The sequence below is a fragment of the Elephantulus edwardii genome, unplaced genomic scaffold (genome assembly GCF_000299155.1).
Source record: "Elephantulus edwardii isolate Elephantulus edwardi_28Jun2011 unplaced genomic scaffold, EleEdw1.0 scaffold00073, whole genome shotgun sequence".
NCBI classification, from domain to species: domain Eukaryota; kingdom Metazoa; phylum Chordata; class Mammalia; order Macroscelidea; family Macroscelididae; genus Elephantulus; species Elephantulus edwardii.
Genome location: NW_006399823.1, coordinates 12,742,788 through 12,769,420, shown reverse-complemented (window position 1 = coordinate 12,769,420; position 26,633 = coordinate 12,742,788). Strand labels below are relative to the sequence as shown.

General features: G+C 37.7%; 1 protein-coding gene and 1 pseudogene across 3 annotated transcripts in view; both read left to right on the top strand.

Annotated features, from left to right (window-relative positions):
- CREM (cAMP responsive element modulator) overlaps window positions 1-26,633 on the top strand; it is a 110,906-nt gene that overhangs the window by 2,018 nt on the left and 82,255 nt on the right. For all 3 annotated transcript variants that reach the window (XM_006888924.1, XM_006888925.1, XM_006888920.1), the window contains one exon: window positions 19,610-19,706. In XM_006888924.1, coding sequence (XP_006888986.1) covers window positions 19,663-19,706 — 44 coding nt within the window. In that variant the 5' untranslated portion in view covers window positions 19,610-19,662. Of the gene's footprint in view, window positions 1-19,609; window positions 19,707-26,633 lie in introns of those variants that run through there.
- LOC102849491 lies at window positions 9,878-10,982 on the top strand (annotated as a pseudogene).

Genomic DNA, 26,633 nt, shown 5'->3' with positions numbered 1-26,633 from the left:
TTTTTAAAAATGTCTCTATGAAAGAAAGCAAATTGCAAACATCTTTTAGCCAATAAATGTTAAGGATTAGTAAAAACTGATGTTTAAGGAACTACTTATGAGTCCAAACACAACTTTCAAAAAGTGCTTTGGTCTGAGTTAGTAAACATTTAGATTATTGTTTAGTAAGTTTTGATAATTACACAAATATTTTTATAAAGCTGTAAATGGATCACTGTAAGAGAATGCTTTCTCAGTGACACAGTTGGCATGGGATCATTTTGGTGAGCGTGCAGTTGTAATTACACTGATGTTTTTGTATACATATTTTTGTAAGAACATGAATAAATTCTTGGTTCATGTGTAAATACGGAGAGGGTTTTTAGTCTTTTTTTGTTTTCACATTGACACTGAAGGTTGAGATTTGAGTACAAACTCATACTAGTTTGATCTGTATGGTAGATCATATTCTAGTTTCCACTGGGGCGAGTCATTGCATAATTAAAATGTGAAATTTTGTATTCCACAAAGCATCCTAACCAAATCTTCACCAATATAGGTAGGTATTTCTGATCTTGATCGTTGCCCCCCAGATTTATATTCTCTGCAAATAGTATTGGACCAGAAAATTGAGCCAGATTAATTATCAAAGTGAATAGTCTATTGGAAGATTCTCAACTGCCTTGCACCATTTAAGTAGACATCTTAAAATAAAGCTGAACAATGCAAACACTTAATAGCTGATCTATTGATATTTTGATAAACAGTCAACATTGGTTGCTAAGGAAATAAACCTGAAATGTGTTTAGATTTTAGTAAATATTTCTGTGTTATTGAACTGGTGAGTTCCACGTATACAAGTCACCTTTGAAAAGTTATTCTTTTACATTTGAATGCAATTTCAATATTGTCAGTACAGAACACAAGAATAGAGTCGGGAAAAAAGTAACTCATTTCTTATATGTAGGTAGGAAGAGACATTTAAAAAAAAATCGTTACATGAATTTAAAGAATACAAAAGTCATTTAAATTTAAAGTACCTTTTACCTTGGGAACTAAACATTAAAATACCCTGAGAGTAGACTGTTTTGCTTGGTTTTTTTAACTAAATGCTTCCACTTGCATCAGAAGAATTTAAAAAGAGCGTAAGAGACAATGCAGAGGAAAACTTAAATATATCATTAGTGGGAACTTATCTTGATATCACAAAGATGGACACTCTAAGGTAAGATATATAGCTCAACTACAGCAGAGTTTGCACGTGTCGTTACTTGGTCTCAGGAGTATTAAAGGAAATGACTGGTAAAATGTATGGGAAACACATTTTATAAATAGAGGCTCAGCATTTATTTACATGGGAATTTTACTTAAAGACAGCTTAAATAGTAGCCTGTAAAAAAAGGATTGTTGACTCTTGAAAACATTGTTAACAAACTCTCTCACCTATCATGCTCTTAAAATGAGCCTAGACAGCACGAGCTATTTGTAAATAGCTGCTAACTTAGAGGTTGGTAGTTCAGTCCTACTCGGTGTCCATGTGGAAGAAAATTCTGGTATTCTTCTGTAAATAATACAGGCAAGAAAACTATGGAACAGTTTTACTTTGTAACCTACAGGATCACCATGAGTGATTTTGGTATTTTGCTTTTAGAATTTGACTAAATAAACTTCGCTTCTTTATAGAGTTACACTAGTGAAGCTTCTCACCCTTACTTCTAGTAGACTTAGGGGTATCTTACTTAAATAAAATAAATAAAAATTAATCCATGTTTTGTTCATAATTTGTTTCTTTTGTTCATAGCACCAAAATAATAGAAATCTTTACTGCCTCAAAATGTGTTTTTTTTAATTCCTTTTTTAAATTTTTATTATTTGTGTGTGTGTGTGCGCACCATCAAATCAGATTTGACTGGTACAGGAGGAGATGGTTCCTCCTTCTCCAGCAAAGCATCTGGTGACCTTTGCGATTGCAGTGCAGCTTCTTGCCACCAGAGCTCACCTGCCTTGAAATGTTTTAAACTGGAACTTAGCATTATGGTGGAAAAATCCCAGCCCTGCAATTGGGACAGCTGTGCCACTTACAGAACCTCTTTTACTCTTATATGAACACTTAGAGTACTTTTCCTTCTAAAATTGATGAAATTAAAAATAAATTTAAATAGAAAAAGAAAATGAAAATATGTGTCTCTTTATAGAGAGAGATGCACACACATGCATCTACGTGTCTGTAAAGAAAATGAAAAAATAATAATACAAAGATGATTATTGTTATGTGCTGTCAAGTCACTTGTGACTCATAGCGACCCTATGTATAACAGCCCTAAACTCTGCTCTGTCCTGTGCCAATCGCACTGTCTCAGACATTCCTATCCTGATTACCCCAGTCACTGAGTCAGTCCACCTCATAGAGGGCCTTCCCCTCCTGCGCTGTCCCTCCACCCTACCAAGCATGATGTCCTTCTCCAAGGACCAGTCCCTCCTTACAGCATGTCCAAAGTATGTTAGATGGAGCCACCCAGTTTAACCCTTTCCCGGATGAATCAGTTTGTTTACTAGTAGTCCATTGTACTCACAATACTCTTCTCCAGCACCACAGCTCAAAGGCATCAATTCTCCTTCTATATCCTCCTTGGTCATTGTCCATCTATACAAAGATAGATGGAAAAATGAAATTTACCTTAATTAGGTACAGTTCTTTTACATTAATTAGGTACAGTTCTGTACTTAGATACCAGTTTTGTTAAAATACACAAGCTCGAGCCAATATTGTTGTTGTTGTTGTTATGTGCCGTCGAGTCACCTGTGACTCATAGTGACCCTATGTACAACAGCCCTAAACTCTACTCTGTCCTGTGCTAGTCGCACTGTCTCTGACACTCCCATCCCGATTATCCCAGTCACTGAATCAATCCACCTCATAGAGGGCCTTCCCCTCATGCGCTGTCCCTCCACCCTCCCAAGCATGATGTCCTTCTCCAAGGACCGGTCTCTCCTCACAACATGTCCAAAGTATGTTAGACGTTAAAACGAGCCAATATAGGTAAGTAAAATTGTTGAAATTAATTTCGCTAAATTTCAGCTAATTCTAGTGTCTTGTCTACTATCCCTTTTCTATATTTACTAATGCAGTTGCACTTGCTAGGTGGATAAGTATTTTGAAATATATTTTAAAAAGAAATACGTATAAACAGCACTAACGAAAAACATGCTATTAAGAATATGAAAAACAAAAATCCTGCTGTGACTCCTTTAAGTTAAGCAAGTAAATCCCCCAAATTATTTTAAATTACTGGTAATGGTGGGTAGAGGGAGAGTTGGAGGAGCGGAGATGGGCCATGATTATTTTAATTTCATTTTTCATTTCCTCAGTAACTAATTCTGCTGTTCATTGACTGTGAAATAGTCAAAGGCAGATAAGAGGCCGAAAAATAATGAAAAAGACTTGAATAGTTAATCATTTAGTGATTTTAATAGTTTACTTATAACAGATAATTCAAGCAATTTAGTTGAAATGACCTTGATTTTTATATCACATAATCTGACTTTATGTATCACATACATGTTTTAAAAATGTTTACCAGTGTATGTAGCATTTACTTACAAGGATTGTTCATCATGCGTGTATCTATTTCTAGACAAAAATAGGGATTGTTACTTTAAAGTTTCACAAAAGAATGCAAAACATTTAAAGATGGTCTTTTTTTTTTTTAAGCCTTAAAATCTCATAACTTTTTTATTATAAGGAGTGGCTTATCGGTAGGATTTCTGGTAACGTGCACAAGGCCCCAGGGCCTCCAAAAGATGGTCTTTTTTATTATTATTAGTATATCAGTTTTGTTTTTCCTGAATCTGCGTTATATAATTATAGATTCATTCCCCTCAATTTCAGCGATATGCTGTTTGGCTCCTACAGCTGGTTGAGAATGTTCAGCTTCACAGTCTTTTTTTATGTTTTTTTTTTTAATCTGTTTTACTCAGTCATATATAAATTGTTTCTTGCTTTTCATTTTATTTTACTGTTTTTTTGCGTGTGTATCATCAAATCGGATCTGACTGGTTACAGGACGAGATTGTCCCTTCTCCAGCAGAGCATCTGGTGGATTCAAAACTGGCACGTCTGAGATTGCAGTGCAGCTTCTTGCCACTAGGCCACCAGAGGCTCACTTACAATCTTATTTTATCCTTCAGATTTCACTTATTCTTTAAGTTATAGTTGGCCTATAACAATTTTCTGCTTTCCCAAAGAACTAAATTCTTGTTCCATCCCCAAACCAAAGAAACACTGTGCTCCCCCCACTAGTTCACTGAAGCTGTAGAACCTTTTACTCCACATTCAATATATGTAGCCGTTGATTTATGTAGTAACTGCTGAAGAGAGAGCTATAGGCTACTTAGAATTCAACTTTTGTTAGTTCAGCTAGATGCTATCTGTTATGCTAACCTCAATGGCAGAGTGGAAGAGTGAAGAGAAAAGATAAATGTGTAAAAATAGATTTCTTTTGAAAATATTGTTCTTTTGGAAGAAGCTCCCTTTCTTCCTCCCATTGAATAACCCATTTTCATCAAAGGTGTAGAAAAGTAATACTACCATTGAAAGACCATTTTATTGTGTTTTGCTAGACATTTATGTTTTGTTTAGACTTTAAACCAAATTAAGCTTTTACTTCCATCAAGATAAACCTTTGTTATTTATTGTTTTGCAAATTTTAACCACTGTTAGATTTGATGTTACAAAGCGATTATTAGTCTATCCTCTACCCTCTACTTATTTCCGCAGATTGTTTTGCTTTATTTTTGCCTTCTTTTTGACAGTCTTAAATTTATTTGCAGTTTCTATCTTTGAATCTCAAAAGACTTTACAAAGAAAAGGCCAGGAAGAAAAGCACTGTTTTACCGTCTACTTGCTCTAGTTATCTTTCCCCTTCCTCTTTGCCTCCTTTTATTTATTTTTGCCTTACTTCTTGTTATTAGTGAGAAAAACAAATCTGTATCAGTTGTTTTTTAAAAATTCCACAGACCAGTTATATGTTCTTTGTTGTAGTGTCAATGCTTTGACTTTGACGAGAAGGACAGGAGAAGTGTATTTTTAGTGTGCTTATTTTATTGCTCTTGAATTGACTGCTGGCTTGAATTGACTTGTGGGGAGAGGGACAATGTTTGTGCTCAGTATTAACTGCAGTGCTCTTCATGCTTTTCATCTAATCATGTGCAAAATAGAAAATTTTTCCCTTATAAAATTTAAGGTTGGATAGAGAACAGTATGGTTTTTTAAAAAAAAAAATTTTTTTATACTGGTTTACGTACAAAGTTCATAGAGTTTATATATATTGGTATCGTTCCCCTTTAGATGGAGAACAATGTATTTTAATAACATATTTCTTCTTGTGATGAGACTAATATCACATTTGGGGAATTTTTTGTGTGTACCATGAGTCTTTTTGGCTGTTTGGTGAAGTCTATAGACGCTTTATCAGGAAATTGTTTTTCTTAAAACAATTCTTAAAAATCTACAAAAGCTGCAGAAGAAGCCAACTGTATTAAAATAGTTACCAAAGTAGTATTAAGAACTTAAGTATTAAAATTAGTAAATTAAATATTATAACCAGTTGTAGTACTGATTACCAAAGTTTCCAAGTAGTAATACTACGTATAACTGATATTTTAGGATGTCTGGCACACCTGTAACATGCTTTGAAAAGAACTAGATTCCTACGGGTGGCACAGTACTAGGTATTGTTAATGCTAGGAGTGGCTCGTTTCTTGCATTCAAAATGGAAAGAAAATAAAATTTCATTTAGAGGCTAGTGAAAATAAAGATGTCATTTCCTCCCCCACTTAAATTCAGGGAACCTCCTGAAGCATTGCTGGATCTCATGTTTATGAGATTTTTGCCTTATGGGAAAATAACCATAATACCTCATTTTGGAGCATTCTGAGTTCAAGTTGATGTTTTTCCTTACAATAGAAGTTATTCTTTCCTCTCATTTATAACTGATCTGGTAAATAGTTTCCTCTGATTCCATATTGGTTTTCATAAAATACAATTTAATTTTTGCAAATGAATGGTATTTATTTTAACATCCATTCAGTGTGTAGCTTTAAAAAAATCTTAAAGATTAAGATACAGTTTATGAGAGAAAGGATAATATTTGGAAACAATGTAGACGACCACGTGGTTCTTTTTTTTTTTTTACCACGTGGTTCTTGTATTGATTCACTTGTGTGTGTGTGTGTGTGTGTGTGTGTGTGTGTGTGAAAGCATCCATTTCTACACTTGAAAGAGATGGATCATGAACCATTATTTGTAAACTTATTTTCTGATTTAAATATTTCAGATATCTTGGTTATTTGGATATTTAACCTATAATTCACTTTTTGAGAAGGTAAATATTACGCTATGCTAATCCTGTTTCAGTTGGTAGCCTAAATTTGATGAGAAGCTGGTTCTTAGATATTGTTCCTCAGAATTGAAAAAGGAACACAAATAAGGAATTTTAGTCTGCAGAAATATCTAGAAATCATTTTAACACTGAAGGTTCAGTATTGAAGAGTAAACACATGTTTATATTCAATTCAATCTTTCTAAATGTAGATTTTTTAGTAAGTGGCAAATCTTTAAAACAGTAAGACATTCTCTAATGCAGTTTTGAATTGGAGGATCAAAAAAGAGAATCACAAAATGAAATAGTCATATACAACTTACATTGTAAATGTATCTTTATTAGTCTAGCTTTTGTTAGTCTATATGGCTATAGGATCATGCATATATCTTTTTTACTATGAGTATGTAAATTGCTGTGGTGGATTTCTGTTGTTTTAGTAATTTTTTTGTCAAAAAAATTTCAATGCCACAATATATTATTATATTATTAACACAAGAAATTTACCATTTTGTAAAGTGGAACAGAAACTTTTGCAAGCATTTCTATAAAGAAATTTTCATTTTAGTAAATTTCTTAGTATTTAATAGCTGATGTAAGCTTTAATGTATGGTCCAAATGAAGGACTATATTTTAAACAGCTTGCCTTCTTTTTTTCCTTTCCAGAGCACCCAAATAGCTTTTAGGAGCAATTCTCTTTTAAAAATCATTTGGGGGTGCACACCCATGTTTATTGCAGCTTTGTTTACAATAGCAAAGAGTTGGAAGCAGCCTAAGGGCCCATCAACAAACGAATGGATAGAGAAGCTGTGGTATATCCACACAATGGAATACTGCACAGCATTGAAAAACAAGGAACTCATGCAATATTATTCAAAGTGGGTGACCCTGGAGGACATTATGCTGAGTGAAATATCTCAGTCACAAAGGGACAAATACTGCATGGTGCCACTGTTGTAGAATGGGTCTGACATCAGGGTGGGGGTATGACAGAAAAAACTGGATAAATTATATTGTATTGAAACAGATGAGGGAAAGAACAGATTAGAAGTGATATATGATTGAGTATTATGGTTAGCACAGGAATCCAGAATTAAGGTTGCATAGAGAAGTGTACTTGGGGTGGGGGGTGGGGGGAAGGGACGTGGGAATGTATACTAATGAAGGAATTTTTTTTTCTCTCTTCGGAGGGGAAAGCAAGCTGGTGGGGAGGGGTGGGCAGGGAGAAAATTGCGGCAATGAATGAATGGAAATCCAAAACCTCTGTAAAAAAAAAAATTAAAAAAAAAAAAGAAAGAAAGAACCAAGACAGAATATGACTACAAGTTGAAAAAAAAAAGTATTTGGGGGAAGAAAATATGCACCAATGAATTAAAAAATTAATAAATGTTTTTAAAAATTATAGTATTTTAACATGGTCTTTAACAGAATTCCAACATGGCAGCAGTATGAGTGCAAAGTTGGTATAGTGATAAACACAACTAAAACTTGATAAATCTACACCCAAGATGTAGGAACAGGTGGTGGGCACATTAGGCTGGAACTGCCCTGGGCATTAGCTGAATTGTAGGTTTACAGAGAGAATAGAGAATAACGGTTAAGAAAGAGCTGATTAATTGGGTAAACTTTTTGTATTCTTGTAAAATGACCAGACATTTACTTTACGTGAATATACTTAATTTTTCCAGAAAGTAACATTAGGATAGTAATGTAATTAAGTAACCATAGCAGATTGGATATTAAATTTGTAAGTATAAATGTAAACTTTTCCTATATTTACAATATAATCTTTCAAACAGTTATATATAATGTAGAATGCTTGATACCAGTGAAATTAATTGGAGCTATTATGCCAAAAAGTTACAAGACCAGCACTGTGAAGCATAAAGTTGGACGTTATTTCTGTCATCAAACCTAGATAGAAAATGCTTATTCTATGATAAATTGCTTTCCTTAAAATGCAGCACAGAAATTCACATTTAGGCAAACTACTATTTGAACTCATTTTTTTCTTTTTCCCCCGTTTTTCCCTTTAAATGTAAGTTGTTGCTTACCTGTACTAATGTAGCAAAAAAAAATCTTCTCTAAAAGATAACTTCCCTAGGCAGATATCCTTTGGCAGATAGGATTTTAAATTAGTTCTTATAGCTAATGGGTAATGTACAGGACATTACATTAATAACCTTTATCGTTTTAGGCATATAGAAATTGGTTTAAAAAGGATAGTCTTAAACTGTATAGTAAAACATGATAATAAATTCAAAGGATGGATTTTAGGCTAAAGAGACTACTTGGCACTAAGCCCATTGAAAGGACATACCAGATACTTGAGGTCTTAACAATTAAGTGTTTTGGGAGAAAGAGAGTTGTAGTCTGTCAAGTAAGAACTTGTTCTGGGATATTAGAACTAGATGTGTGGTAGGATCAATATTATAAAAAGCAGTTGAGTTTTTCAAAGTATACATAGTTTATTCTGTTGTAAATGGAGGCTTTCTTTAAAAATTTTGAGCCTGGGAAGTTCAAAGAATGAGGAGATGAGGCGTGTTATAAAATCTTAGTGGTTTTGTTTAAAAGAAAAAAGTAAATTCTCACCAGGTGCTTAATTTCTAGTACGCAGAATTTGAGATGTTTATCCTGAAGACAAAAGGACTCATTAGAAAATTTTGGATGAGAAAATTGCATATTTGGGTTTTTGTTTTGTAGAGTGTTTTGATCTATTAACTCTTGGATTACTAGAGTTGAGATGAAGCTTGACCTGATGGAAAGCTATTGTTGCTTTAATTATGCCAAGAGATAATAGAAATTAAAAGTAAACTAGATTGGTGTTATTTCTATTGGACAGGTCCGGAAAAGATGTGTGGACAAATTATGATCCTAACACACACTTAGAGGTAATTGGGGGGGGGGGAAGAGAGAGAAGTAATAGTCTTGACATTCAAACTTAGATCGACCTCCAAACTCAATGTTATACATTACTAGGGAGCTCTGGTGGCCTAGTGGCTGGAAGCTGTGCTGCAATCCCAAAAACAATGGAGTTCAAGGCCAACAGCTGCTCTGATGGAGAAGAATGGGGTAAACTCCTCTCCTGTGATTCACTGCCTCTGAAAACCAAGTGGAGAGTCAGCTATAGGTTGGTTCCTACTCTGTGGTACACAAAAACAATACATTATTAGGGAGTCTGATGGCCTAGTCAGTAAGGAATTATACTGCCAATCTAAAGACAGGTGGTTCAAATCCATAAGAGAAAGATGAATAACCTTCTGTGTATTTAGTGCCCCTGAAAACCTGCTGGAAGGTCAGCTGTAATAATTTCTAACTTGATGGCATGTAAGCAGTAGCATGTACTGGGCTACATTGTTACTTCAGAAAGAGTCCCAAGTAGTCAAATAGTGGTTAGCCTTTGAGATGCAATGGCAGAAGGAGGGAGTTGAGTTTTAAACACTTCGAGTTCGAGGATTTATGTAAAGAAAACTGAACAAGCAGCAGACGGAAAGGTTTAGGCGATGCATGGGACAAAGATGGTGGCCGAGCGACAGGACGCGCCGAGGGAGTTTGTGGCGGCGACGGGCACCGAGGAGGACCCAGCCCGCTTCTATCTCGAGTCGGCCGGTTGGGACCTGCAGATCGCCCTAGCCAACTTTTATGAGGATGGAGGGGACGAAGACATTGTGACCATTTCGCAGGCAACCCCCAGTTCAGTGTCCAGAGGCACAGCCCCCAGTGATAATAGAGTTACATCCTTTAGAGACCTCATTCATGACCAAGACGAGGAAGAGGAGGAGAAGGAGGGCCAGAGGTTTTATGCTGGGGGATCAGAAAGAAGTGGACAGCAGATTGTTGGACCTCCCAGGAAGAAAAGTCCCAACGAGCTGGTGGATGATCTCTTTAAAGGTGCCAAGGAGCATGGAGCTGTAGCTGTGGAGCAAATGAGCAAGAGTCCGGGAGAAAGCAGTAAACCCAGACCATTTGCAGGGGGTGGCTACCGCCTTGGGGTAGAACCAGAGGAAGAGTCCGCATATGTGGCAGGAGAGAGGAGGCAGCGTTCAAGCCAAGATGTTCATGTGGTGTTGAAGCTCTGGAAGAGTGGATTCAGCCTGGACAATGGCAAGCTCAGAAGCTACCAAGACCCATCCAACGCCCAGTTTCTGGAGTCTATCTGCAGGGGCAAGGTGCCAGCAGAGCTGCAGAGGTTAGCTCACGGCAGACAGGTGAACTTGGACATGGAGGACCATCGGAATGAGGACTTCGTGAAGCCCAAGGGAAGCCTTCACTGGCGAGGGTCAGAAACTGGGCAACTCGGCTCCCCAGGTGTTGAATACCAGCTCTCCAGCCCAACAGGCAGAAAACGAAGCCAAAGCCAGCTCTTCCATCGCAATCAACGAGTCAGAGCCCACCACAGACATCCAGATACGGCTCGCTGACGACGGGAGGCTGGTGCAGAAGTTCAACCACAGCCACAGGATCAGCGATGTCCGGCTTTTCATTGTGGATGCCCGGCCGGCCATGGCTGCCACCAGCTTTGTCCTCATGACTACCTTCCCAAACAAAGAGCTGACTGATGAGAACCAGACGCTGAAGGAAGCCAACCTGCTCAATGCTGTCGTCGTGCAGCGGTTAATATAACGCCTGCCAGCTGCTCCCCCTGAGCCCCCACCTTGGCCAGACCCGTGGTTGCCCCTCCTGCCCCTGCACACCCAGTGGTCCAGTGCCACGTCTCCCTCCGTAGCTCTGGGTTCTTAGATTTCAGTTGGACATTTGTTTAATTTATAGAAAAAAAAAACTGAACAGAAGATTTCAAAAGGTGAACTGAGAAGACAAAGCAACATATTGTAATGAAATGTGCAAAGGAGAGTTAGAAAATAAAAAAGCATGAACTTACTCTACATTTCTCAAGCTAAAGAAATTGAAGAGTAAATTCAAGCCTTTAGTTGCAATGCTTAAGGGATTCTGTGAACAAACTACTGAATGGTAGAAGCAGCATCAAATGATGGAAGGAATACGTGGAGAGATTATATAAAAAAGGATTGGTCAATGCTGAACTACTTCAAGAAGTAGCATATTAATCAAGAACCGGTGCTACTGAAGTAAGAAGTCCAAGCTGCTCTGAAAGCCTTGGTGAAGAACAAGGGATCCAGGAATTGACGGAACACCAATTGAGATGTTTCAAGAAACGAATGCAACACTGGATGTGCCAAGAAATTTGGAAGACTGCTACCTGGCCAGCTGATGGGAAGAGAGCCTAATTGTTCCTGTTTAAAAAAAAAAAAAGGTTATTCAAAAGAATGTCAAAATTACGGAACAGTATCTTTCCTATCTGGTCCCAGCTGGACCTTTGGAGGGCCTTTGGAAGGCTTCTCGCATCTTGAAGAGGGACACATACACTTATGGAACACTTGGGGATCTTGTGGCTTTCTTTTTATCCCAAGTGTGTGTCAGCAGAGGGCACTTGCCACATGAACTGGGGGTCTCTAGCGCAGAGTCCACCAGCATTTGGGCATGGTGGAATTGTAAAATACGGTTTTTAATTGTTTGTCAAATGTTCTTCTAGGTCATATAGCCCTGGTCTGTCCACTTGCTGTACAGAGATAACTTGTGGTTGCTGGGAAGCTGAACACTGTGATACTGATGTGTCAAATGAAATAATGGTTACCTGTGGTGGACAGTGTTTGGTGGAGCTCCCTGATTAAAACAAGCTTGGAAGCAGGAATAGCATCCACTTCCGAAATAGCTTGCCTCCAGAAACCCTATGAACCTGGAGAAAGGATGAAAGTTATACAGGCGTTCAGGTCTTTTGTTCATAGGGTCGCTATGAGTTGTCTATGACTTGACAGCACTTAACAACAACAAAAACATCTTTCATATCACATGCAAGTAAAGTCTTGGTGAAGATTTAAAAACACTGGAGTTTGGTCAGGGAACTCACTCTGAAATTCACCCTTGACTCAGAAGAGGCCATCAAGTGAGGAATATCATTGTTGAAGTCAGATGGATCTTGGTTGAAAACAATACTAAAAAGATATTTTAAATGTTTTTATTATTTACTATGCAGAGGCATTTGACTGTGTGGATCATAACAAAGAATGGATAACATTGGGAATAATAATTCCAGAACACTTAAATATGCTCATTTGAGACCAGTTCGTAAAACAAGAAGCAGTCTGACAGAGCAAGGGGATACCATATGGTTTAAAATAAGAAAAGGTATGTGTCAGGATTGTAGCTTTTCCACCATACCTATTCAGTCTGTATGCTGAGCACATACTGAGCAACTAAAAACTATATAAAGAAGAATGGGGCAACAGGATTAGAGGAAGACTCATTAGGAACATGTGATACGTAGATGACACAACTTTGCTTGCAGAAGATGAAGATTTAAAGTTCTGATGACACATAAAGACTACAGCTGTTAGTTTGGGATTACTTTAAAGGAAGCAAAAATCATTAACTAAACCATGATAAATGTAGAAAAGATTGAAATTGTCAAGAATTTAATTTTACTAGAATCCACACTCGATGCTCATGGAAATAGCAATTAAGCCAAATGAGTAAGGATGTCACTGCCTGATCTAATCCATGGAAAGATACTTTTTTTTCTTAAAAATTATAATTTGCAGGGAGCTGTGGTGACCTAGTGGCAAGAAGCTGCTTTGCAATCCCAGAGGTACACATTTCAAATCCACCAGGTGCTCTGATGGAAAAGGAGGGGAAATCTCCTGTACCAGTCAGATCTGATTTGATGATACAAACACACAAAATAATTAAAAAGACAATTTGCCTGAAAGTTTAGAAAACAAATTTGTTTTCTGTTCATCCACTCACATGTATTTTATAACAATAATTATAATATCCTCATTATAATTGGGTATTAGATACACTATCTCCTCAAATTCTCATTTCCGTTAATCCTTCTATCTTACTCCTTCCTGCCCTCAACTCACAGTGACCCTCCTTTGGGTGGCCAAGGCTAATGTTAACAAGAGGAAGTGTCTAACTCCTGCAGAGTTGCTTTTAGATAGAATCACCTGAGAACCATTGTGCAACAGACTACACTACTGAAGATTTTTCCTTTTGGACTATATCCTTAGGCAAACGCTGCCTTTTTTACTTTATATTAGTTTATTCTGAGGTGTGAGTGACACCATGGTGTTATTGGTCACCCGAGAAGCCTTACTGTTTGAAGTAGAGCCATGGGCCCAGGATCTTTTTAATCATCTCATTGGTGTGCAAAAGTTGAATAATAAATGAAGATCAAAACAATTTATGTCTTACAATTGTGATATTGGTGAAGAATATTGGATACACTATGGACTGCCAAAATAACTAACAAACTTATCTTGGAAGAAGTGTTCTTAGAAGCCAGAATGTTCCTTAGAAGCAAGGATGGTGAGACTTCACCCACATCTGGGCATGCTTTCAGGAAGGGCCAGTCCTTGAAGAAAGAGATCAGGCTTAGTAAGAGGGTCAGTGAAAATCAAGACACTCAGTAAGATGGATTGACACAGTGACAGTAGCAATGTGCTTACCAGTCATAGCAGTGATGGTGTGGATGGAGTGTGGGTAGGCAGCGTTTCTTTGTATTGTAGAGGCTTTAAAGTGAGTGAAATAGCCCAGGGAGAATATGTGGAAGAGAGTTTTGTGACTGAAAGTCTAGGGAATACCAAATTTTGAAAGAGTGGACCCAAGAAGACAGAAGGATCAGGTAGTTTAGGGAAAAAATGTGAATGTGGTTTCATAAAAAGTTCAGGGATAGTGGGAAATGCTCTGGAAGGGAAAGAAGGGCTTTTAAGAAATGCCCTCTTGGGTTGGAAAGTAAGCAATCATAGGTGACTTCCGCGGGAGCAGTTGCAATGAAAATCTTGAACTGGGATCACATTTATCTATGGCCACGATTCAGATATGAAGCTAGTGATGTTTTTCTTCTAACAGATGTCGATTTATGTCACTGCGGTGGTAAAAAGTGGGTACTTTTCCCAGTGTTGATTGCCTCTGGGGAAAGGTGTGTGCTTTGTTCCTGGATCTCAATGACAACTTTTCTACCTTTTGAATTTTGAACTGGAAGAACACATTATTCAGCAAAAACTATTTTAAGGAAATAGAGGAATAAGCAGTTCCTTTTCTACTTGTAAAAGACTCTGCTAGCCTAGGGGGTAAAAAGTTGCACTGCCATCCCCAAGTCAGGTGGTTTGAGTCTACCAGCTCTTCCATGGGAGCAAGATGGGCAGTCTCCTCCTGTGCTATTTACAGCCTCTGAAAACCCACTGGAGGGTCAGCTGTGAGTCACTTCCAACTCAACAGCAATGAATGGTAGTACTGGTAGAATTAGTTTCTATTCATAAATGGTATAGAGCTATAATTATTGTTCAAATAATGGTGTTTGTTAGCATGTTTGTCACCCCAATTGGGTTGCAAGTGCCTGGAAAGCAGGACTATTTCATTATCTGTGTCCCCAGTGCCTAGCATAAAGGCCTGACATATAATGTTGTTGTTAAGTGTCGTCGAGTCGCAGGCAACTCATAGCAACCCTATGAAGGAGATTCCTCGACGCTTGGGTGCCTTTCATCCTCTCTCCAGGTTCATAGGGTTTCTGGAGGCAAGCTATTATGGAAGTGGATGCCACTCCTCCTTCCATGGACATATAATAGGTGATGATTATTATTTAATCAGTTGCCAGAATTTTTTAAAAAGGTAATGTGTCCCTGTTAGTCTGCTCTAGGTTTGCTCTATTGTATATATAGAGTTTTTTAATGCCTCTTATATTTTGGAAGTGGATAGCCAGCCGTCTTACTAGTCTGTCTTAATCTGGATGCTTAGTTTTAGAATAGTATCTGTCAGACAAGCATTTTTAGCAGATGAAAGATACCTCCCCTTACAGAAATTGCCATATCTGATTGTCACCACTGGGCCAATTGGAAACACCATGATAGATGGAGAAGAGATTGAGGTTGTTAATAATTAACAGGTTGCTTAGCTCTGCAGTCCTCTTGGCACCATCAGTCAGGAAATTAAGAGACAAATTGCACTTGGAAAATCTGCTGTCAGGGACCTCCCAGAGTACTAAGAAGCAACGATGTCAGTCTAGAGACTAAGGTGCGCCTGACCTAAATCATAGTCTTCCCAATTACTTGCTAAGCATCAGAGAGATAAACAAGGACTAAGAATGATAGAAGAAGAATTATTGCCTTTGAGTTGTGGTACTGGAGAATAGTCTGGGACATACCATGGCCCACCAAGTAAACAAATAGGGTGAAACCAAGTTTTTCCTTGGAGACTAGGATTTTGAAGTCCTGGTCCTTAGAAGGATATCATGCTTGGAATGGTGGAGGGACAGTTCAGAAGAGGAAGACCCTGGATTAGATGAACTGATAGAGCAATTGGGCCAATGGTGGTAGATGTATTACGAGTCAGTGAGACTGGCTCAGGACAGGGCAGAGTTCAGAACTGTTTTACATAGGATCATAACGATAACATATCCCCATAAAAGACTAGCACAGCGCACTGCAGAATAAGGTCTGATCCAAATGTATTGTACTAAGCTTTGCTATTCTTTGTATTTGAATGTTGTTGTTGTAGTGTGCTGTTGAATTGGAACTAACCCGTAGCTGATCCTCCAGAGGGTTTTCCAAGTCATTACATTGCAAAGGGAGAGGTTGTCCATCCTACTCTCGTGGAGCTGTTGGTGGATTCAAACCATGTGCCTTTGGGATTGCAGCACAGCTTCTTAATACCAGGTCATGCTTCAAATTCCCTCAGTCTTCTGTTGTCCTTTTGCTGTGGGGAAAGAATGTCTGGGGTGGCAGCAGCCGTTATTTGAATGTCCTCAGTGAGACAAGACAAATCTTGCTTTCTGCACCACAATACAAAAAAAGGTTGGAATAATGTGATATAACCATTTATAGGGGAACCCTAAAAACATTACGTCTGTGGCTAAATGCTGCCATTTCTGGCATAGATGATGGCTGTTTGTTTTTATTTATATATTTATTTAACTTAGAGGACTCTCATGTACTTTTGTCTTTTTCTTGGCATGTTGTATATATTTATATATATGAGATCAATCAAATATATGTATGTGCACATATGTATATAAATAAAAAGAAAATATATATATATATATGTATATATATATATAAAATTACTGCTGTTGTTGGGAGGTGCCGAATCGAGTACAACTCATAGTGACTCTGAACAACCAATCTGAGGCCTGTCTTATCCTGTGCTATCCTTAGTCTCTGGCACACTCAAGTCTGTTGCCACAGTCACTGTGTCATTCCTCTGACCCTCTACTTTTCCACGCATGATATCCTTTTCCGAGGACTTGGCCCTTCCTAACAACATGCCCAAAATATGTGAGATGGAGTATTACCAACCTTGCCTCTATGAGGCAACCTGGATATGGTGGTGGTGGTTTTTTTGTTTTTGGGTTTTTTTCAGTCCTTGGGATAGTCAGTACTCTTCTCCAACGTCACAGCTCAAAAGCATCAGTGATTCTCTGTCACTCTTTTTTTTTTTTGTCATCGTCAAACTTTCTAATACTTAACAAGAAAAGATCATGCATTAGATTAGGTCTTTAAGCTGACATCTTTGCTTTTTAGCTTTTTAGAGAGGTCATTGACAGCAGATACCCTAGTGCAACGCATCTTTTGATTTTTCAACTGCTGATAATAAAGGTGTTAATTGTGGATCCAAGTAATATGAAACTGTTGAAAGTTTCAACCTTTATATATGTATTTCCATGAGAGAGAATGTGTGTGTGTGTGTGTGTGAGAGAGAGAGATACCAGTTTAAAAAAATGGCATTTAACAATCCGAGTTTTCCGAAACTATTTAAGAAATTCTGGTAGTGTGATAATTAAGGCATTCAACCAGTAACCAGTAGGCCGGTGGTTTAAATGTACCAACTGATTCACAGGAGAAAGATGAGATAGTCCCCTTTTTAAAGATTGGTGGTCTTGGAGACTCTCAGGGTTGGTTCCGTTTCATCGGATTAGGACACTGTGACTCAATAGTAGTCAGGTTTGATTTGGTTTGGAAAATGAGGCTAGAGGAATCTCAAATCTTTCACTCTGAGAATATTCTACCATGGACCAAAATTTCCTCCAAAGTTACATTTAAATTAAAAATTTCTTTTAATTAGGAAGGAATGTTCACCTTGAGTGTTAGACACCCTCTTTCACTCCTTCTGCCCCCAGTTTTACATTTTAGCTATGAAGGTCCAGAGCAAATTGTTCTTAACAAGTAGAATCCATTCAATCGGAGAGTTTCTTAGGGCTTTCTGAGTCTGTTCATTTGCAAATGGAAGTCTTCATATCATGCCTTCATTTGTGATTCCAAGTCATTATATGCTATCCAATTTCTTTAAGATAAAGGGAATGACTCCTCACAGCAGAGCCACATAAATGAGAAAGTTGTGTATGTACAAGATAACATCCTTGTGTATCTTCTGTTTCATTTCCTCTGGGTCTAGCTTCGGCAGGAGGCCCTCAATCAAGAACCTTAAAGTTCTCTTTCCCATCACCAGATGAGATCCTCCGCTCTCTTTAGGTGGTTGCTCCACTCTTTTTGTTCCCAACCATTATTCATGAGAGTGTTGCTCTCTTTTAATGAATTAACTTTATGAGAGGAAAATTGTCAACAACTCTACAGTAACATTGAGAGTATTAGGAAATAGTGAGTCAAAAATCAGTGATAGAAATATTGTAGCTAGAACTAGAAATGAGTTTCACAGTATGAAGGATATAATAAATGTTCTTGAATTATACACATAGAAACTGATGATGGTTTTCATTACTTTGAACAGCATCATCCGTTTTCATTGAACATTGGGAACGACTCCTAACTGGCCCTCCAATGTATTTTCAGAGGGTGTAATTGTAAAGGAGAAGATTGCTCATCTTTCTTCCACAGAGCATTAGTGGCGGATTTGAACCACTTGCCTTTGGGTTGGTAGTTTATCTCCCTTCGCACTAGGGCACCAGAGCTCCTGGTAGAAACCTATATATGAGTTATGTATGTTGCTATTATGTATTTTCACCAAAATGAAAATTTTAAAAATGGAGTTAATTTTCTGATATTCTTTAGCTGGAATGCTTAAAAAAAGCAGTCGTTAAAAGAACTAAGGGCTATCAAAAGGAACTTTTAAAAAAACTGGTAATATTTTTTTGGAGGTAATATTCTTACACAAAACCTAGTTTTAAATTTAAAGTAATAAAAACTAATTGAAAAATTTGTTGACCTGGGGTCAACTTAAGAAAATTTAGTAAGGGAGCTCTGGTAACCTAGTGGCAAGAAGGTGCATTGCAATCTCGGAGGTGCGCGGTTCGAATCCAGCAGATGCTCTGCTGGAGAAGGAGGGGCAATCTCTTCCTGTACCAGTCAAATCCAGTTTGACTGCACACAAACAAAATAATTAAAAATGTAAAAAAAAATTACAAAAGAAAATTTAGTAAGTTTATTAAGGTAGACTTACGATATCAGTATGGAGACCAAGGTGCGCCTGACCCAGGCCATGGTCTTTGTATTTACTTGCTATGCATCAGAAAGCTGGACAGTGACTAGGGATGATAAAAAGAGGATTGATGCCTTTGAGCTGTGGTGCTGGACAAGAGTATTGAATATACTATGGATTGCTAGGAGAACAAACAAGTTCATCCTGGAAAGGGTGAAGCCAGGCTGCTCCTTGGAGCCAAGGATTCCGAAGCTTCGTCTGACATACTTTGGACATGTTGCAAGTCAGGATCAGTCCTTGGAGAGAGACATCATGCTTGGGAGGGTGGAGGGACAGCACAGGAGAGGAAGACCCTCGATGAGGTGGATTGATTCAGTGACTGGGGTAATAGGGATAGATGTGTTGGAGACAATAAGATTGGCACAGGATAGAGCAGGGTTTAGGCTGTTGTACACAGGATTTCTACGAGTCTCAAGAGACTAGAAGGCACATAACAACTTAAGGTGATACTTAAAAGCTATATACATAGTGTATATTAGATAATTTTAGACAACTTCTTGCTTTTTCATCAGTAGAAAATAATCAGAGAAAGAAAGCCGCATTTAAGTTTTGTGAAAATTTCTCCCTAGGGATGTAAGAGACTAAAAGTTAAAAAAAAAGATTTATTTTTAGTGTTCTGTTTTTTAATTTTTAATTTTATAGAATTGACTATATTTTGCTTGACACTAATTTGAGAGGTCTTAATCTGTTAAAAACATTAATAAAATGTTATGATTACCAAATTCAACATTGTAATTTTACTGCAGGATAAATAAAGAAGTGAGGAAGAAGGAAATCATTGATTACAAATGTCTTAATAATGAGCAAATGTGGCAAGAAAAAATATATTAAGGCAAATCTAAGGTAGGTGGATAAGCTTTTCTGTTCTTTTTCATTTTTTTATGTTATTTTTAAAGTTCTATTTAGCTTAAAGTAATGAGTGAAATGATGTGTATCTAAGTTTGTATACATAGATACTTGTATGTATATAAATACTATAATAATATATCAATTTTGGCTCAGAATAGGGCTAAGTTCAGACCTTTTGTTCATGGTATAGTCAGTCAAAAGGCACTTAACAACAATATTCAACTATTTGATTAGTGTATTCATTTGTCTTCTACTCTGCTAGGCACAGTAGGGATAAGTGAATGCATTTAGGTTATGCTCAGTGCAAGCCTTTTCAGCTAGAAAGTGGATCATGTATAACGATGTGGATCCTTCGCAGATTATTATTATTATTATTATTTGGGAAAATTCCCAAAGTTCTAGTCTCCATCTTTGCCTTTAAGCTGTACCTGTATGTTACTTTGCAAGACAGGAGTAAATCTCTGCTTTTGTAGAAATCCAGATTACTCTGAGATATTCTGTTCTAACAGTTTGACACTTGAAGAAGAAAGAAATTTAAAGTTAAAATTGACATTAGTTATAACGCTTTTTAAAACAGAGACTAGAAACCCCTTTATTAATTTTTTTCTTTTCAAATTGTGCTGTATTTTTAGAAGATAAGGAAAAAATTGCAAAGGTAATACAGTTGGTTTTTACTAAGATATGAGAAATTTAATCAGGAAACTCCTTTTGCCTTACTTTTCATTTTAATAGTTTAGGCCTATATTTCTGTTTTTTGCACCATTTTGTCCTTTAAGAATACTTTCCTTAGTACCCTTGCTAATATCCCTATGATATGTATTTTCCCTTTTATTTATATACCTGCCTATTCTTGGTATGTATAATAATATAATAAATATAATATTATATTAATAATAATTATGAATAATTGTGGTGACTAAGTATTTCTATCACTGTAAATGTACTTTTAATGAGTATTTTTATATTTTTATCTTATACGTGTATTAGATTTACTGCCGTGTTTGTGGTGTTCTGTGTAAAAAAAATGGTATTGAACTATTTTCCTGGAGTATTTTTTGTAGTCTGCCTGTTTTGTATTGCATTGCACTTTTGTTCTTGAGTATTTGAGGGAAATACTGTCAGAGGATGCAGATACTTATTGTAGTCCAAGAAATTGACAATTTAAGTCAGCAAATGGAATTTGTTTGAATTACCCTCAAAAAGTAGTTTAGCCTAGAATCTTTAAAAGTTATTTTAGTGGAGGGATTCTCTTTTATAAAAGCTGTATTTATGTAGTAGCATGTTATCCAATTGAATCTCAGTTATGTTCAGAACAGTTGTGGATAACATGTTTTCCTATCAGAGGAGATGTCTAAATTAGAATACTCGGGGCACTGATGGTGGAAGGAAAAGTGATCATATAGAACCTTCTTCCATCCCTGTTATGCTACCTCTTATATGTCCTTTAGTTGGGTTTGAGTTGCCTATGACTCATAGCAACTGTATGAGCAACAGATCCAAACACTGTCCTATCCTATGCTATCCTCACCATCTCTTGAACCTATTGCTGCTGTCACTTTGTCATTCCATCTTGATGGGGTCGTCTTCTCTTTCACTGACCTTCTGCCCTTCCAAACATGATACCCTTTTCCAAGGAATAACCTCTCCCAGCAGAATGTTCAAAGTACGGGAGATGAAGCTATCCTTGCCTCCAAGTAGCATTTTGGCTGCACCTTTTCCAAGACCCTTCTGTTCATTCTTTTGGAAATATTCAGTACTCTTGTCCAGTACCACAGCTCGGTGTCATCAGTTCTTCCGTCATCTCTGTTCATTGTCCAGCTCTAAGATAAACAGCAAATAATTGAAAACACCGTGGTCTGAATCAGGCCTATCTTTGTCTTCAAATTGACATTATTTTCCTTTAGTATTTTGGAAAGGTCCCTGACTGCAGACTTGTCCAAAGCAATATGTCTCCTGAGTGCTGGTACCAAGGGTGTTGATTGTCAATCTAAGTAAGACAAAACATAGCAGTTTTAATAATTTCTCCACCTGTCATGATGTTGTTCACTATCCCAGTGGTAAGGACCTTTGTCTTCATGATATTAAGATGCAATCCATATTGAAAGCTATAGTTTTTGATCTTGTGTAACAAGCCCTTTAGTCCCTCTAGCTTTCAGCAAGCATGATTGTTTCATCTGCATATCGCAGGTTGTCGCTGCGACATTCTCTGATCTGGATGCCACATACTTCTTCATAGAGTTCAGCTTCATGAATTATGCTCAGCATACAGATTGAAATAGGTGTGGAGAAAAGGGCACACCCTATGCATGTACCTGCCCATTTTAAACCATGCAGTATTCATTCCCTTTTGGAATTTGGACAACAGATTCTTGGTTTAGGCATAGATTTCATATGGACACAGTAAGTCACTTAATTTCCAAAACCTCATTTTTTATCATTAGAATAACATCTGATGAGTGCCCACTGTCTTACGGATGAGTTGGCTAGTTGATATATGTAACACTCTGGAGGAGTCTGTACTAGCACTGGGAGCATACATAGAAATTTAAGATGTGATACCCATCATTGCTCACAGTAGTGTCAGTACTGCTCCTACTTTGTGAACAAATGTGTCATACGCTGTACAAGTGCTGTAGTGAGTGATGTTACACAATACACTTTGAAAACTTGGAAGAGAAAATTTCAGCCCAAGGCTACTAGAATATACCTTGAAAAGCTGGTAATAATTTGCCATTTGGATGAAGATGGTATGAGGGGAATCCAGGAAAAGGGATATGTAAAACTCTAGAATTAAAGAAAATAGCATATGTATTTGGAAAATGACTAATGAGGAGGCTGTATAGTGTGGAAGTTCTGGTGGCCTAGTGGTAAGAAACTGTTACAATCCCAAAGGTAAGCAGTTTGAATCCACCAGCTGCTCTGTAGGAGAAGGATGGGCAGTCTTCTCACATGTGATTAACTGCCTCTGAAAACGCGCTGGAGTCTCAGCTATGAATCACAACTCAGAAGCATACAAAACAAACAACAACAGTATTGGAAGGGATGGAGTGACTAGAGATGAGACGGCAAGTAAAATTAGGTGACATTGTAAAGTGATTGCATGCAGTTAGAATAAGTAATTGAGGACAGTTTACCCCTGAACATGTGGATTAGGGGTGCTGACCCCTTCCCCATTTAAAATCCATGTATATCTTTTGACTCCCTCAGAACTTAACTACTAATAGCCTCCTGTTGACAGAGGCCTTACTGATAACATCAAAAGTCAGTTAACATGTGTTTTGTATGTTACACTTATCTTTGCTATGCCCACATAAAAGCTATACTTTGAGTATAAAATTAAAAAGGTATTTCACAAAAAGTGCAAGGTGTTTACACCTGCTGGCAAAACAGAGGCTTCATAAATTTCGTATTCTCTGTTTGCAAAGGTCTTCTGGGGTCATTGTCTTAAAATAGTGGGCATCCACAGCCACAGACCTCAATCTTTGATATGTATTTTAACTTTTTAACAAGCATTTTAACTTTTTTTTTAAAAAATAAATTTTTTAAATTATTATTTGTGTGTGCACCGTCAAATCGGGTCTGATTGCGACAGGAGGAGATTGTCCCTCCTTCTCCAGCAGAGCATCTGGATTTGAGCATTTTAACTTTTTCTTGTAACGTCATAACTTTGCTTCTAAAGACTGCTTCTGGCATTACTAATGGCACTTCATATGGGTTCCAGAAGGCATTACTTAAGGATTATGGTATTGCAATAAACGTGATGAAAAAATACATGTTTAATATATTTAAGAATGTATGTTTAGTGTGAACAATATGTAAGCATCTTACGATGCTGATGATGTCAGGAGCTGTTGAGTCAACTATGACTCTAGTGACTCTGAACAACAGGTCTGAAGCCTGTTCCTAGCCTGTGCCATCTTGTTATTGTTGATATACTTGAACCAATTGTTATAGTCACTGCGTCAGTCCGTCTTGTTGCGGTCTTCCTTTCTTTTGCTGACCCTCCGCCTTTCCAAGCATAATGTCCTTTTCCAAGAAACAGTCCTCTTTTTTTTTTCACAGTTTAAGGAATTTTTATTAAAGCAAGAATTTTATAATTCAAATTACATTTCCTTGCTCAGTTATCAATTCTGTTACCTAAAACAGAAGTGACATTCTGAGCTATTCCATAGTAAAGAATTAAAAATTAAAGAAAAGAATGCTTTATATTTTTGTACTTTGCTGAACATTCTTTTTCCCAGGATCTGTAAAACATTAATTTGTTTTTATATTTTACTTTTTTTTTTTTTAAATTTTTTGTGTGTGTACCTTCAAATCGGATCTGACTGGTACAGGAGGAGATTGCCCCTCCTTTTTCAGCAGAGCGTCTGGTGGATTCAAATCGCATACCTCAGGGATGCAGTTCAGCTTCTTATATTTTACTATTTTCCCCCCCCTCTTTTTTTGTTTTAAATGAATTACTAATCTAGGACTAGTGTGTGCTAGCCCTGGCATCTGCTTGGTATGTAAGGTTCAAAGTTTCCTTTCCTTTTTTTTTTTTTAAATTTTATGTTTTGCAGTGTTTTTCCCCCCCCACAATATTTAAGTTTTTCGACCTTTAGTTCTTTTTCTTCAGCACGAGTTTTCTTTTATGGTCCCTGATCATTTCAAACAATTGGAACACCAGTGGCACAGAATAGCCCCTCTTAACAATATGCCCAAAGTATGCGAGGTAAAGTTTCACCATCCTTGCCTCCAAGCAGCACCCTGGCTGCATTTTCTCCAAGATACATTTGTTTGTTCTTTTGGTAGTCCATAGGATATATTCATACTCTTCTTCAACACTGTATCCCAAAGTCATTGAATATTCTTCTGTTATCCTTAAGTCATTGTTCACCTTTCAGATGTAAAGCAAGTACTTGATAGGCCATAGCTTGGATCAGATGCACCTTTGTCTTTAAACTGACACTGTTGTTCTTTAGCATTTTGGAGAGGTTCTTGACAGCAGATTTATTCAGTAAGACCAGTCTTTGGATTTTTTGACTGCTGGTGCTAAGGGTGTTGTTTGTTGGTCCAAGCAAGATGAGAACCTTACAGATCACACAGTTTATTTGAGTAGTGTACAAAGAATGAGAGCAGTGTGGGGACAGCTGTAGCTGACCTCTCTTAACTCTAGAAGAGGGAACCGTCCCCCATTAAGAACATCCACAATACAAAACCAATTCCCAGGTCAGAAATGGCCTTAAAGCTCCACACTTCTTCTAATTCCAACACCAGTCATACTGCTCTCCTACTGTTGTTGCTGTTGTGTTGAGTACAGTCGACTCATAGCTTATCCAACCTGTGGATTTCAGAGACAGTTAATTACGTGGAAGGAGACTGTCCATCCTTCTCTGGTGGACAAGCTGGTGGAACTGAACCACTGCTCTACTACTGAGCCCAAAATCTATTGCAATGGCCACACATATCTCACAGAGCCATATTGACAGGTGGTTTATTAGAGTTGTTAATTGGCTACAATTCAGGTTGACAAATAGTTCCCTAGTTGGACAGCCTCTCAAGTGTGGTCGCAGGCTTTTTGACTTTCAGATTCATGGCATAGGTCAATGTTAAAAAGTTCTTATCAGTCCTGTCAGTTAGGACATCTTCCCTCAGTCCTCCAGCGAGCTTGAGTGAAGTCCTTGAGTTCTGGCTCCATGGGGAAGCAGTCTTGTGTCAACTCTGTCTTGTGTTGGTCTCTTGTTCTCTGCTGAAGCTGTGGCTGCTCTCATGTGGCTCTCAGTCTGACTGATACAGGAATCTTTGGCCTCGTGCTACACTCTGCTTTCTCTTCCTTGCTGGTAGTGAGGCCCTTTCACTTGGTGGGATAGGAAAACTTGACCATTCCTATAATGATTATACACATCCTGTTTCAAGTGCCTGTCTCATCATCTGGGATCTGGGAAAGCCATCTTGAACATTAAACCTATGACACCACCAGCAGCACACTGCTCACATGGAGATTAGCATCACACAGTGTTGGTAAAAAATTGTGTACCAGGGAAGGAGTGTTTCTTTTACTTTTGAAAGAGAGGAGCGAACTTGCGGGGGGAGGGTTGGGGAGAAGAGAAGTGCAGCAATGAATTAATGGAAATCCAAAATCTCTATAAATGCTCCTTAAAATTATTTTTAAAAAAGAAAAAAAATTCGTATATAAGTAGACCCACACAGTCCAATCTATGTTCAAGGGTATGTGAATTTTGGAACGTACTTGAAAAACCTTACTCCACCACCTACCACCTAGGTTACCTTCTCCTTATCTCTAAGAGAGAGCTAATTTTTATCGACCTCGCAGAGTTCTTCTGAATCCGTGGATAATTATCATATTTTTATGAAAATAACACGTGTCTAGTAAGTTTGTTAACCATCTATTGCTCCCCTGGTAATTTCATGAAACAGCTCTCTGCTATGCCCATATTTTTTACATCTTGCTTTTAGACTATTGACATCCTGTTCATCTAGCTCATCCCCTCCCCTCAGTGACCCCCCTCATACCTCTTCTTCACCACGTTGAACTCTCTGGACCACTAGTCTCTGCTTTCTCTCTTACGAGGAGCTCCCTCCTCTTCATTTCCCTCCATATTTCAGTTTAGAATCCTTGGCCCATCATTTTAACTGCTATTTTCGCAATACTCTTAAGTTTTCTTGTCCTCTTTCCTTTTGTTGCTTCTGTTTAATTGGTATCACTCTTGGGTAAAAACAGCATTCGTGCCTGCATCAAGGTGGTCAGGCAGCTATGATACAGCCTTCATTCACTTATAGCTCAGGCTCTGGAGATCCAGTGTCTGTACTCTTTAGAATGAATGGGTGGCAGCAGTTTTGAGGAGCAGCAGCTGAGCTACTTGGTTCAGTGTTGGGGTTGCAAGTTAATGGACAATGTCAGGAGTCTGGTGGGAGAGTGAA